Source organism: Scyliorhinus canicula, chromosome 5, assembly GCF_902713615.1.
Source record: "Scyliorhinus canicula chromosome 5, sScyCan1.1, whole genome shotgun sequence".
In the NCBI taxonomy this organism is placed as follows: domain Eukaryota; kingdom Metazoa; phylum Chordata; class Chondrichthyes; order Carcharhiniformes; family Scyliorhinidae; genus Scyliorhinus; species Scyliorhinus canicula.
In genome coordinates, this window is record NC_052150.1 from 190914127 (window position 1) to 190926967 (window position 12841).

The 12841-nt window shown below is 51.8% G+C and overlaps 1 protein-coding gene across 9 annotated transcripts in view; it reads right to left on the bottom strand.

The window, feature by feature from the left end:
• LOC119966499 (partitioning defective 3 homolog) overlaps window positions 1-12841 on the bottom strand; it is a 939848-nt gene that overhangs the window by 337442 nt on the left and 589565 nt on the right. For all 9 annotated transcript variants that reach the window (XM_038798290.1, XM_038798285.1, XM_038798283.1 and 6 more), the window contains one exon: window positions 195-365. In XM_038798290.1, coding sequence (XP_038654218.1) covers window positions 195-365 — 171 coding nt within the window. The remainder of the gene's footprint in view (window positions 1-194; window positions 366-12841) is intronic.

Consider the following 12841-nt stretch of genomic DNA (forward strand, 5'->3'; position numbering starts at 1 on the left):
ATTTCTTGACCAAAGTTCATTTGCTGTTTCACAGCAAACTCTAATGACATATTTAATAGACAAATTATTGGTTCTAGAATTTAAAAATGTATTTAAAAGGGGAAAAAATAGACAATTACGGGGAAAGTGATAGACTATCTGAGGGTCCATACTTTGTGGCCTTATATATTATCAAATCCAACACTCATCCTCACCTCATTGTGTTTTGTTATCCTCCTGGCAACAATCAATTGGATCATTCCTCTTTTATTTCCCTCTGTGGACATGGATCTCCGGAGTGTCTCCATGGCATCTTGGTTTGTCTTTCCCAACAATGATTCACTGTTCACTGCTATCAGCTGGTCATTCACATTAAGTCTACCATCCTGAAGTGAAGATAGAACAAAACTCGGCTGTCAAATCAGTTCTCAATTTGTAACCTTTTCATTTCAGAATTCAGTGATCAAGTTCATTCAGGAAATGTTCAAGTTCTCATGGCGAGGCATTTTATAAAAAAGTTACAAATAGTCAAGAGTTATACTTGTCAATTTGAAAGGTATGCCAACGGAACAAAAATAAATTTCCCAGAAGGACGAGGAATATCATTCCTTCAACAATATTAATATGAAAATAGAGAAACATTTTGCACTGTCAATTTTCAAATGGTCAAGAAGAGCATCTATCTAACATTTACCAACATTATTGACAGTGTAATATCTATATCTGTTTCTTGCTTCTTCGCCACAGAAGAATCGTCCACTATTGTTCCACCCAATTACAAAATTTGGCCAATTCATTTTCTAGGTTCTAAATCACTTCCTTTGATTCAAACACCCCAGTTCTCTAGTCTACAAATTGGACCAGTTTGCATTCTGAATCAAAGTCGATAATGCGGATTTGAAACAGTACAAATCCAAACATCACACTAAAGCATCTCATTAAGCACTTCACTAATCCCAACATAACGCCTTTGTAGAGGATAATACAGTAATCATGGGAGACCTGAATCTTCAAAGACTGGGCAAAACAAATTTACAGTAAAAGTGCTAATTGAATGCAATCAAGATAATTTTCCAGATCTGTATGTCAAGGAACTAACTGGGGAATAGGCCATTTCAGATGTTATATTGGGCAATGAGAAAGGGTTCATTCATAATCATATCGGAAAGAAGCCTTTGGAGAACAGTGATCATAATGTGATGGAATTTTATATTCAGTTTCAGAGTAATTTAGTAAAGCCCAAAACGAGGGTCTTACATCTGAGCAAGCTGCAGTAGGTACAGGGGACTAGTCGGCTAAGGTCGATTGTGAAATTAGCTTGAAAGATACGACAATAAATATGCAATGGAAAATATTTAAAGAATTAATTCATAATCCACAATAGGTATATATTTTCTTAAGTCAATAAAAACCCCACAGGAAAAGTGGCCCAATTCAGCATCAGGGTTCAAGGAAATGATGAAAAAGGAGATAATGTGAGAATAACTTAGCAAGCAACAATAAAACAGATTGTAAAAGCTTCTGTAAGTAGATAAAAAGGAAGAGATTAACAAAAGTAAATATGGGTCCTTCGAGGGAGAGAAAGGAAAAATTAGAATCGAAAATAAAGAAATGTCAGTGACATTAAGCACCAACCTTCCATCTGTCTCCACAGCAGGAGACACAAAAAACTCCACAGATAGTGAAGAACCAAGGATCTCGTAAATGTGGGGAACTTGGTAAAGAAATAGTACTGGAAAGATTAATGGGATTAAAAGCTGACAATGCACTGAACCCAATATCCACCTCTCAGCATTTTAAAACGTGGTTTCAGAGATAGAGGATGCATTAGTTTTGACAGTCCAGAATTCCCCAGATCCTAGAATATTATATTAGAAGGCAGCAAACGTAACTCTGCTTTGCACTGAAGGAGGGAGAGAAAAAGCAGGGGACGAAAGGTGAAATAGTCTGACATCAGTCGGAGTGAAAATGTTAGAATCTATTACTGGAGACATGATAAAAGGACTGAGACAAACCAAATTTATGAATGGGAAAACTGCGTTCAACAAATCTGTTGGATTTCTTTGAAATTGTACCCAGAAAGTTAGTTAAGAACAAACTGGTGGATGTAGTGCATCTGGACTTTCAAGAAGCATTTGATAACATAGAATAACATAAAATACACAGTGCAGAAGGATGCCATTCAGCCCATCGGGTCTGCACCGCACCTTGGAAAGAGCACCCGACACCTCCACCCCATCCCCATAACCCAGTAACCCCACCTAACCTTTTGGAAACTAAGGGGCAATTTTAACATGGCCAATCCACCTAACCTGCACAGCTTTGCACTGGGAGGAAAACAAAGCACCCAGAGGAAACCCACGCACACTGGGAGAAAATGCAAACTACACACAGATAGTCACCCGAGGCTGGAATTGAACCTGGAACCCTGGAGCTGTGAGACAGCAGTGCTAACCACTGTGCCACCATGGCACCAAATTAACGCTCATGGCATTGGGGGTAATATTTTAGCACCTTTTAAGGATCAAATGATAGGAAAGAGAACAGGCTTAAATGGGTCATTTTCGGGTTGACAGGATGTTTAACTGTTAGGATTCTGCTTGGATCAGTGTTTCTGCCTCAGCTCTTTCCAATCTATATAAATGATTCAGAGATAAGTGAGGTTTTGGAGTTTTAGCTGTTGAATTTCAAACAGTTAACAACTTAAGGAAAGGTCATAAGTAAGCTTGAGAAATGTTATTACTTTTTAATTTGACCAAGAGTTGGGGCCACAGAGAACATGAAGGATTTTTATATTTAGTTAAGTTCAGATAGATGTTGCAATGTTATTAACAGTGAAAGAGAAGACTCATATTTAAGATGAGGAGCTGTGGTGAGGGGAGTGGCTATGTAAGACCCTCAAACGTGCTCTGTGCTGCAGCAGAGCTGTGAAAGGAAGCAAAGTGAAGCAGTCTCCTGCCACCATGGAAGGCTGCCTGCGTTTTTCAGAAAGCAGGGTTTTGTCCTAAAGCTTTTGAAATTCGCCACAGTGGAAACTAGAGCACGCGTGCCGAGAGAGGGAGCACACGTGCCGAGAGAGGGAGCACGCGCGTCGAGAGAGGGAGCGCGCGTGCCGAGAGAGGGAGCGCGCGTGCAGAGAGTGGGAGCGCGCGTGTCGAGAGAGGGAGCGCGCGTGCAGAGAGTGGGAGCGCGCGTGCAGAGAGTGGGAGCGCGCGTGCCGAGAGAGGGAGCGTGCGTGCCGAGAGAGGGAGCGCGCGTGCCGAGAGTGGGAGCGCGCGTGTCGAGAGAGGGAGCGCGCGTGCAGAGAGTGGGAGCGCGCGTGCCGAGAGAGGGAGCGCGCGCATCGAGAGAGGGAGCGCGCGTGCCGAGAGTGGGAGCGCGCGTGCCGAGAGAGGGAGCGTGCGTGCCGAGAGAGGGAGCGCGCGTGCCGAGAGTGGGAGCGCACGTGCAGAGAATGGGAGCGCGCGTGCCGAGAGAGGGAGCGCGCGTGCCGAGAGAGGGAGCGCGCGTGCCGAGAGAGGGAGAGCGCGCGTTGAGAGGGAGAGCGCGCGTAGAGAGAGGGAGAGCGCGTGACGAGAGAGGGAGCGTGCACGACGAGAGAGGGAGTGTGTGCTGAGGAGAGAGCGTAGAGAGAGAGAGGAGCGAAAGTAGAGAGAGGAGTGAGCAGAGAGAGAGAGGAGTGAGCACAGAGAGAGAGGAGTGAGCAGAGAGAGAGAGGAGTGAGCAGAGAGAGAGAGGAGTGAGCACAGAGAGAGAGGAGTGAGCACAGAGAGAGAGGAGTGAGCACAGAGAGAGGAGTGAGCACAGAGAGAGGAGTGAGCACAGAGAGAGGAGTGAGCACAGAGAGAGGAGTGAGCACAGAGAGAGGGAAGTGAGTGCAGAGAGAGGAGCGAGCACAGAGAGAGAGGAGTAAGAACAGAGACAGAGGAGTAAGCACAGAGAGAGAGAGAGGAGTGAGCAGAGAGAGAGAGGAGTGAGCAGAGAGAGAGAGGAGTGAGCAGAGAGAGAGAGGAGTGAGCAGAGAGAGAGAGGAGTGAGCAGAGAGAGAGAGGAGTGAGCACAGAGAGAGGAGTGAGCACAGAGAGAGAGGAGTGAGCAGAGAGAGAGGAGTGAGCACAGAGAGAGGAGTGAGCGCTGAGAGAGGAGTGAGCACAGAGAGAGGAGTGAGCACAGAGAGAGGAGTGAGCACAGAAAGAGGGAAGTGAGTGCAGAGAGAGGAGCGAGCACAGAGAGAGAGGAGTAAGAACAGAGACAGAGGAGTAAGCACAGAGAGAGAGGGAGGAGTGAGCAGAGAGAGAGAGGAGTGAGCACAGAGAGAGAGGAGTGAGCAGAGAGAGAGGAGTGAGCAGAGAGAGAGAGGAGTGAGCACAGAGAGAGGAGTGAGCACAGAGAGAGAGGAGTGAGCACAGAGAGAGAGGAGTGAGCAGAGAGAGAGGAGTGAGCACAGAGAGAGGAGTGAGCGCTGAGAGAGGAGTGAGCACAGAGAGAGGAGTGAGCACAGAGAGAGGAGTGAGCACAGAGAGAGGAGTGAGCACAGAGAGAGGAGTGAGCACAGAGAGAGGAGTGAGCATAGAGAGCGGAGTGAGCGCAGAGAGAGAGGAGTGAGCAGAGAGGAGTGAGCCAGAGAGAGAGGAGTGAGCACAGAGAGAGAGGAGTGAGCAGAGAGAGAGGAGTGAGCAGAGAGAGAGGAGTGAGCACAGAGAGGAGTGAGCACAGAAAGGAGTGAGCGCAGAGAGAGAGGAGTGAGCGCAGAGAGAGAGGAGTGAGCGCAGAGAGAGAGGAGTGAGCGCAGAGAGAGAGGAGTGAGCGCAGAGAGAGAGGAGTGAGCATAGAGAGCGGAGTGAGCGCAGAGAGAGAGGAGTGAGCAGAGAGAGAGAGGAGTGAGCAGAGAGAGAGGAGTGAGCAGAGAGAGAGGAGTGAGCAGAGAGAGAGGAGTGAGCAGAGAGAGAGGAGTGAGCACAGAGAGGACTGAGCACAGAAAGGAGTGAGCATAGAGCGGAGTGAGCGCAGAGAGAGAGGAGTGAGCGCAGAGAGAGAGGAGTGAGCGCAGAGAGAGAGGAGTGAGCACAGAGAGAGAGGAGTGAGCACAGAGAGAGAGGAGTGAGCACAGAGAGAGGAGTGAGCACAGAGAGAGGAGTGAGCACAGAGAGAGGAGTGAGCACAGAGAGAGAGGAGTGAGCACAGAGAGAGAGGAGTGAGCAGAGAGAGAGGAGTGAGCACAGAGAGGAGTGAGCACAGAAAGGAGTGAGCATAGAGAGCGGAGTGAGCGCAGAGAGAGAGGAGTGAGCGCAGAGAGAGAGGAGTGAGCACAGAGAGAGGAGTGAGCACAGAGAGAGAGGAGTGAGCACAGAGAGAGGAGTGAGCACAGAGAGAGGAGTGAGCACAGAGAGAGAGGAGTGAGCACAGAGAGAGAGGAGTGAGCACAGAGAGAGAGAGGAGTGAGCACAGAGAGAGGAGTGAGCACAGAGAGAGGAGTGAGCACAGAGAGAGGAGTGAGCACAGAGAGAGGAGTGAGCACAGAGAGAGGAGTGAGCACAGAGAGAGGAGTGAGCACAGAGAGAGGAGTGAGCAGAGAGAGAGGAGTGAGCAGAGAGAGGAGTGAGCACAGAAAGAGGAGTGAGCGCTGAGAGAGGCGTAAGCACAGAGAGAGAGAGGAGTAAGCACAGAGAGAGAGGAGTGAGCACAGAGAGAGAGAGAGGAGTGAGCAGAGAGAGAGAGGAGTGCGCGCAGAGAGAGAGGAGTGAGCACAGAGAAAGAGGAGTGAGCGCAGAGAAAGAGGAGTGAGCGCAGAGAGAGAGGAGTGAGCACAGAGAGAGAGGAGCTAGCACAGAAAGAGGAGTGAGCACAGAGAGAGGAGTGAGCACAGAGAGAGCAGTGAGCACAGAGAGAGGAGTGAGCACAGAGAGAGAGGAGTGAGCACAGAGAGAGGAGTGAGCACAGAGAGAGAGGAGTGAGCACAGAGAGAGAGGAGTGAGCACAGAGAGAGGAGTGAGCACAGAGAGAGGAGTGAGCACAGAGAGAGGAGTGAGCACAGAGAGAGAGGAGTGAGCGCAGAGAGAGAGGAGTGAGCACAGAGAGAGAGGAGTGAGCACAGAGAGAGGAGTGAGCACAGAGAGAGGAGTGAGCACAGAGAGAGGAGTGAGCACAGAGAGAGAGAAGTGAGCGCAGAGAGAGAGGAGTGAGCGCAGAGAGGAGTGAGCACAGAGAGAGAGGAGTGAGCACAGAGAGAGAGGAGTGAGCACAGAGAGAGGAGTGAGTGCAGAGAGAGAGGAGTGAGCACAGAGAGACGCGTGAGCACAGAAAGAGGAGTGAGCACAAAAGAGGAGTGAGCACAGAGAGAGAGGAGTGAGCACAGAGAGAGAGGAGTGAGCACAGAGAGAGAGGAGTGAGCGCAGAGAGAGAGGAGTGAGCACAGAGAGAGAGGAGTGAGCACAGAGAGAGGAGTGAGCGCAGAGAGAGAGGAGTGAGCACAGAAAGAGGAGTGAGCGCTGAGAGAGGAGTGAGCGCTGAGAGAGGAGTGAGCACAGAAAGAGGAGTGAGCGCTGAGAGAGGAGTAAGCACAGAGAGAGAGAGGAGTAAGCACAGAGAGAGAAGAGTGAGCACAGAGAGAGAGAGAGGAGTGAGCAGAGAGAGAGAGATAGAGGAGTGCGCGCAGAGAGAGAGGAGTGAGCAGAGAGAGAGAGGAGCTAGCACAGAAAGAGGAGTGAGCACAGAGAGAGAGGAGTGAGCACAGAGAGAGAGAGGTGAGCAGAGAGAGGAGTGAGCACAGAGAGAGAGGAGTGAGCACAGAGAGGAGTGAGCGCAGAGAGAGAGAGGAGTGAGCACAGAGAGGAGCTAGCACAGAGAGATAGGAGCTAGCACAGAGAGGAGTAAGCACAGAGAGAGAGGAGTAAGCACAGAGAGAGAGGAGTGAGCAGAGAGAGAGAGAGGAGTGAGCAGAGAGAGAGAGGAGCTAGCACAGAAAGAGGAGTAAGCACAGAGAGAGAGAGGAGTGAGCGCAGAGAGAGAGGAGTGAGCACAGAGAGAGAGGAGTGAGCACAGAGAGAGAGGAGTGAGCACAGAGAGAGAGGAGCTAGCACAGAGAGAGGAGTGAGCGCTGAGAGAGAGAGGAGTGAGCACAGAGAGGAGTGAGCACAGAGAGAGAGGAGTGAGCGCAGAGAGAGAGGAGTGAGCACAGAGAGAGAGGAGTGAGCACAGAGAGAGAGGAGTGAGCACAGCGAGAGAGGAGTGAGCACAGAGAGAGGAGTGAGCACAGAGAGAGGAGCTAGCACAGAAAGGGGAGTGAGCACAGAGAGAGAGGAGTGAGCACAGAGAGAGAGGAGTGAGCACAGAGAGAGAGGAGTGAGCACAGAGAGAGAGGAGCTAGCACAGAGAGAGGAGTGAGCGCTGAGAGAGAGAGGAGTGAGCACAGAGAGGAGTGAGCACAGAGAGAGAGGAGTGAGCACAGAGAGAGAGGAGTGAGCACAGAGAGAGGAGTGAGCACAGAGAGAGGAGTGAGCACAGAGAGGAGTGAGCACAGAGAGAGGAGTGAGCGCTGAGAGAGAGGAGTGAGCACAGAGAGAGAGGAGTGAGCACAGAGAGAGGAGTGAGCACAGAGAGAGAGGAGTGAGCACAGAGAGAGGAGTGAGCACAGAGAGAGGAGTGAGCACAGACAGAGAGGAGTTAGCGCAGAGAGAGAGGAGTGAGCACAGAGAGAGGAGTGAGCACAGAGGAGTGAGCACAGAGAGAGGAGTGAGCGCTGAGAGAGAGGAGTGAGCACAGAGAGAGTAGTAAGCACAGAGAGGAGTAAGCACAAAGAGAGAGGAGTGAGCACAGAGAGAGGAGTTAGCACAGAGAGAGGAGTTAGCACAGAGAGAGGAGTGAGCACAGAGAGAGAGGAGTGAGCTCAGAGAGAGAGGAGTGAGCTCAGAGAGAGAGGAGTTAGCACGGAGAGAGAGGAGTGAGCTCAGAGAGAGAGGAGTGAGCACAGAGAGAGAGGAGTGAGCACAGAGAGAGGAGTGAGCACAGAGAGAGGAGTGAGCACAGAGAGAGAGGAGTGAGCACAGAGAAAGAGGAGTTAGCACAGAGAGAGAGGAGTTAGCACAGACAGAGAATAGTGAGCAGAGAGGAGTTAGCACAGACAGAGAGGAGTGAATGCTGAGAGAGAAAGTGAGAGACAGAGAGAAAACAGTCGATGTCGGAAATGCTCTATAGTAGTAATTCTGAACCATGTAAAAGTAATTCTGAGTATTTAAGTTTTCTTTTCTCAATAACTGTTTTTATTTACTATTTGACTATCCCCACAATGGAATTTACTAATTATTGAATAAAAGCAAATTACTGCGGATGCTGGAATCTGAAACGAAAGAGAAAATGCTGGAAAATCTCAGCAGGTCTGGCAGCATCTGTAGGAGGAGAAAGGAACTAACGTTTCGAGTCCGATTACTCTTTGTCAAAGCTAACAGACAGAGAAAGTGGGAAATATTTATACTGTGGAGTGAGAATGAAAGATGAGTCATAGCCACAGAAACCCAGGGAAACCGGGTGCTAATGACCACATAAACCAAGGGGAAAGGGTGTTAATGGCAGTCCCCAACAAAAGATGTGAAAGGCCAAACAGCAGGGAAACTAACATTGGGGGATGAACTGTAGATGTCGGGGGAGGGGAAGCGGGAAGCAAAGAGGAGAAAGGTTAGGAAAGATTAGGGGCGGGTAAATATACATTAAGAAAGAAAGAAATAGATAGATAGAACAGTACAGCACAGAACAGGCCCTTCGGCCCTCGATGTTGTGCCGAGCAATGGTCACCCTACTTAAACCCACGTAACCCGTATCCCAACAATCCCCCCATTAACCTTACACTACGGGCAATTTAGAATGGCCAATCCACCTAACCCGCACATCTTTGGACTGTGGGAGGAAACCGGAGCACCCGGAGGAAACCAACGCACACACGGGGAGGACGTGCAGACTCCACACAGACAGTGACCCAGCCGGGAATCGAACCTGGGACCCTGGAGCTGTGAAGCATTGATGCTAACCACCATGCTACCGTGAGGCCCCAAAATTAGAGTATCCAATTATTTTTTTTCCAATTAAGGGACAATTTAGCATGGCCAATCCATCTAACCTGCACATCTTTGGGTTGTGGGGGAGAAACCCACCCAAACACGGGGAGAATGTGCAAACTCCACAGGGATAGTGACCCAGAGCCGGGATCGAACCTGGGACTTCGGCGCCGTGAGGCAACAGAGCTAACCTACTGCGCCACCGGGCTGCCCTAAATGGTAAAAGACTAATTATTTGACAGGGATGGGAACTTAGTTGGGGCTTGGCAGGGGTGAGCAAGGCCTTTTGGGACTTTTACAGCAGGTTGTATGAGTCGGAACCCCCTGCGGGGCCGGAGGGGATGAGGTACTTCCTGGAGGGGCTGACTTTCCCGAAGGTGGATGGGGAGGTGGTAGAAGGGCTGGGGGCCCCAATCGGGCTGGAGGAGATAGTGGAGGGTTTGAAGGCCATGCAGTCGGGTAAGGCCCCGGGACCGGACGGGTACCCAGCGGAGTTCTATGAAAAGTTCTCCGGAATATTGAGGCCGGTGCTCAGGAAGGTCTTTAACGAGGCTCGGGAAAGAGGGGTTCTCCCCAGATGATGTCACAGACCATGATCTCGCTCATCCTGAAATGGGACAACCCGGAGCTATGTGGGTTTTACAGGCCGATTTCCTTGTTGAACGTAGATGCCAAACGTCTGGCCAAAATTTTGTCCTCCAGGATTAAGGACTGTGTACCGGACGTTATTGTGGAGGATCAGAGGGGGTTCGTTCAGAGCAGGCAGCTGGTGGCCAATGTAAGAAGGCTGTTAAACATGATTATGATGCCCCCTGAAGGTAGGGAGATGGAGGTAGTAGTCGCAATGAATGTGGAAAAAGCTTTTGACCGGGTTGAGTGGGATTATTTATGGGAGGTGCTGGAGCGGTTCTGATTTGGGAGGGGCTTTATTGACTGGGTCAGGTTGCTGTACCGGGCTCCGGTTGCAAGTGTACGGACAAACAGGATGACTTCGGACTATTTTAGACTGCACCGGGGGACGAGACAGGGATGCCCCCTCTCCCCACTGTTGTTTGTGCTGGCAATAGAGCCGCTGGCAATTGCTCAGAGGGCCTCAAGGGGCTGGTCCGGAGTGGGGTAGAGCACAGGGTCTTGCTGTAGGAGGATGACCTGCTTTGCTTTGTCTCAATCCAATGGAGGGGATGGAAGATATTATGGGAATTTCAGGGGCATTCGGCCCGCTTTCGGAGTACAAGCTCAATAATGGGAAGAGTGAGATGTTTGTGGTCCAGGCGAGAAGTCAGCTGAGGCAATTGGGGGAACTGTGGATCAGAGTGGTAGAGGACAGTTTCAGGTACCTGGGTATCCAAGTGGTGAGGGATTGGGACAGGCTATATAAATTGAACTTGGCCCGCCTGGAGGATCAGATGAAGGAGGATTTCTGGAGATGGGATGTGCTCCCGTTGTCTCTGGCGGGCAGAGTTCAATCGGTAAAAATGACCGTCCTCCCGAGATTCCTATTTGTTTTCCAATGCCTCCCCATCTTCATCCCGCGGTCTTTTTTTAAGCGGATCAATAAAGATATTGTGGGCTGTGTGTGAGGGGGGGGTTGCACGGAGGCGGCTCATTGCAAGGGCACAAGTCTGGGGGCGTTTGTAACAGCGCCTCTGCCATCCCCACATGCCCGGTACTCCACCAGTCCAGTGGTGGTGGCGGCCCTGAGAGTCTGGGGGCTGTGGAGGAGACATGTGGGAGCAGAGGGGGCATCCATATGATCCCCAATCTGCGATAATCATGGTTTGCCCCGGGGAGGATGTACGGGGGGTTCCGAATTAGATGGAGAGTGGGGATTGGGAGGATGGGGGGACTTGTTTATAGAAGGAAGCTTCCCCCGGAGACCTCCAGTTGTAGTGAAGCGGAGCTAAGCCGCACGTTCGGTAGCTCCCGCTATTTTCGGTCTTTTGGGCTCTTTTAAGGGCCCGTAGCGGTACTGGTTGGACTTTTCCCCGTGTGGGAACACTTCCTCTAAGATTCTCCGCCGGTGGACGGCCTGGACCAGGAGCGGAGCTGTCAAAAAATCGGCATTGGAGCAGAGAAAGGTGCGAGGCAGGAAAGGCAAGATGGAGGCGGGCGGGGAATCAGCAGCGTGGCAGCAGTGGGCGCGGGAGCAGCAGGAGCTGCTTCAGCGCTCCTTCAAGGAGCTGAAGGCAGAGATCCTGGAACTGCTTAAGGCCTCCCTGGACAAGCTCATGGCGACCCAGACGGCTCAGGGTGTGGAGATCCGAGAGCTTCGGCAAAAGGCTTCGGAGAGCGAGGACGAACTCCTGGGCCTGGCAGTGAAGGTGGAGTCGTAAGAGGCGCTCCACAAGAAGTGGTCAGCGAGGATGGAGGAGATGGAGAACCGCACCCGTCGGAAGAACCTGCGGATTCTGGGCCTCCCGGTGGGGCTGGAAGGTTTGGATTTGGGGGCCTATGTGACTATGATGCTGAACTCGCTAATGGGCGTGGGGTCGTTCCAGGGACCCTTGGAGCTGGAGGGTGCCCATCGGGTACTGCTGAGGAAACCCAAGCCAAACGAGCCGCCTCGGGCGGTGCTGGTCCGTTTTCACCGCTTCGTCGACCGTGAGTGTGTGCTGAGATGGGCGAAGAAGGAGAGGAGTAGTAAGTGGGAGAATGCGGAGATCAGGATCTACCAGGACTGGTGTGCGGAGGTGGCAAAGAGAAGGGCTGGTTTTAATCGGACGAAGGCAGTGCTCCACAAGAAGGGGGTCAACTTTGGCCTGTTACAGTCGGCACGCCTCTGGGTCACTTATAAAGACCGCCAGCTCTACTTTGACTCTCCGGAGGAGGCCTGGGCTTTTGTCCAGGCAGAGAAGCTGGACTAGAATTGAGGACTGGGGGCTGGGGAACGGTGTACACAGTCCGGAGGCTTTGTCCTCCTTGGTATCCTATCACTTTTATCGGTTCTATTTGATTATGTCTTTTTGCTGTTCTGCTTTATCGCTTTTTTTGGGACTGTTATCTGTTTACTTGGGCGTTTTGTCACGTTTTTTTTTCCACTGGTTGAGAGTTTGGGAGTGGGTCATGGTCCTGTTGGGTCATGTGCCCGTCTTTTCCCGCGTGTTGGGTCGGGGGGGGGGGGGGGGGGGGGGGGGGGGGGGTCTCGGGATGGAAGCGCAGGCTTCTCTCCCGCGCTGGAGCAGTGGGCGGGGCCGGCACTGGGGGGGGGGGGGGGGATAGTTGTTGCATTGGGGAGGGTCATTGGGGTGGCGGGAGCAGCCGGGGTCAGCAGGAGTCGGCTGACTTACGGAAGTACAATGGAAGGGGTTACACAGCTAGTGGGGGGCCTAGCTTGGGGGGTGGGGAATAGGGGGTACCGGGTTGCTGCTGGAATGGCCGAGAAGGAGCTGGAGCATGTAGAGGGGGTCGGGATGAGGGTCTGTCGCCGTGGGGAACGGGCTCAGCGGGGGGTGCGGGCACGTGGCGGACTGAGGAAGGGTAATGGCTATTCGACGGGGGAGGGGGGCAGGTAGCCCCCTGATCTGGCTGATAACTTGGAATGTGAGGGGACTGAATGGGCCGGTCAAACGGGCCTGTGTGTTTGCGCACCTAAAGGGGCTAAAGGCGGATGTGGCCATGCTTCAGGAGACGCACCTGAAGGTGGCAGATCAGGTTAGATTGAGGAAGGGATGGGTAGGCCAGGTGTTTCATTCGGGGCTGGATGCAAACAATCGGGGGGGGGGTGGCGACCCTGGTGGGGAAGAGGGTGTCGTTTGAGGCGTCGAATGTGGTGGCAGACAGCGGCGGGAGGTATGTGGTGGTAAGCGGCAGGCTGC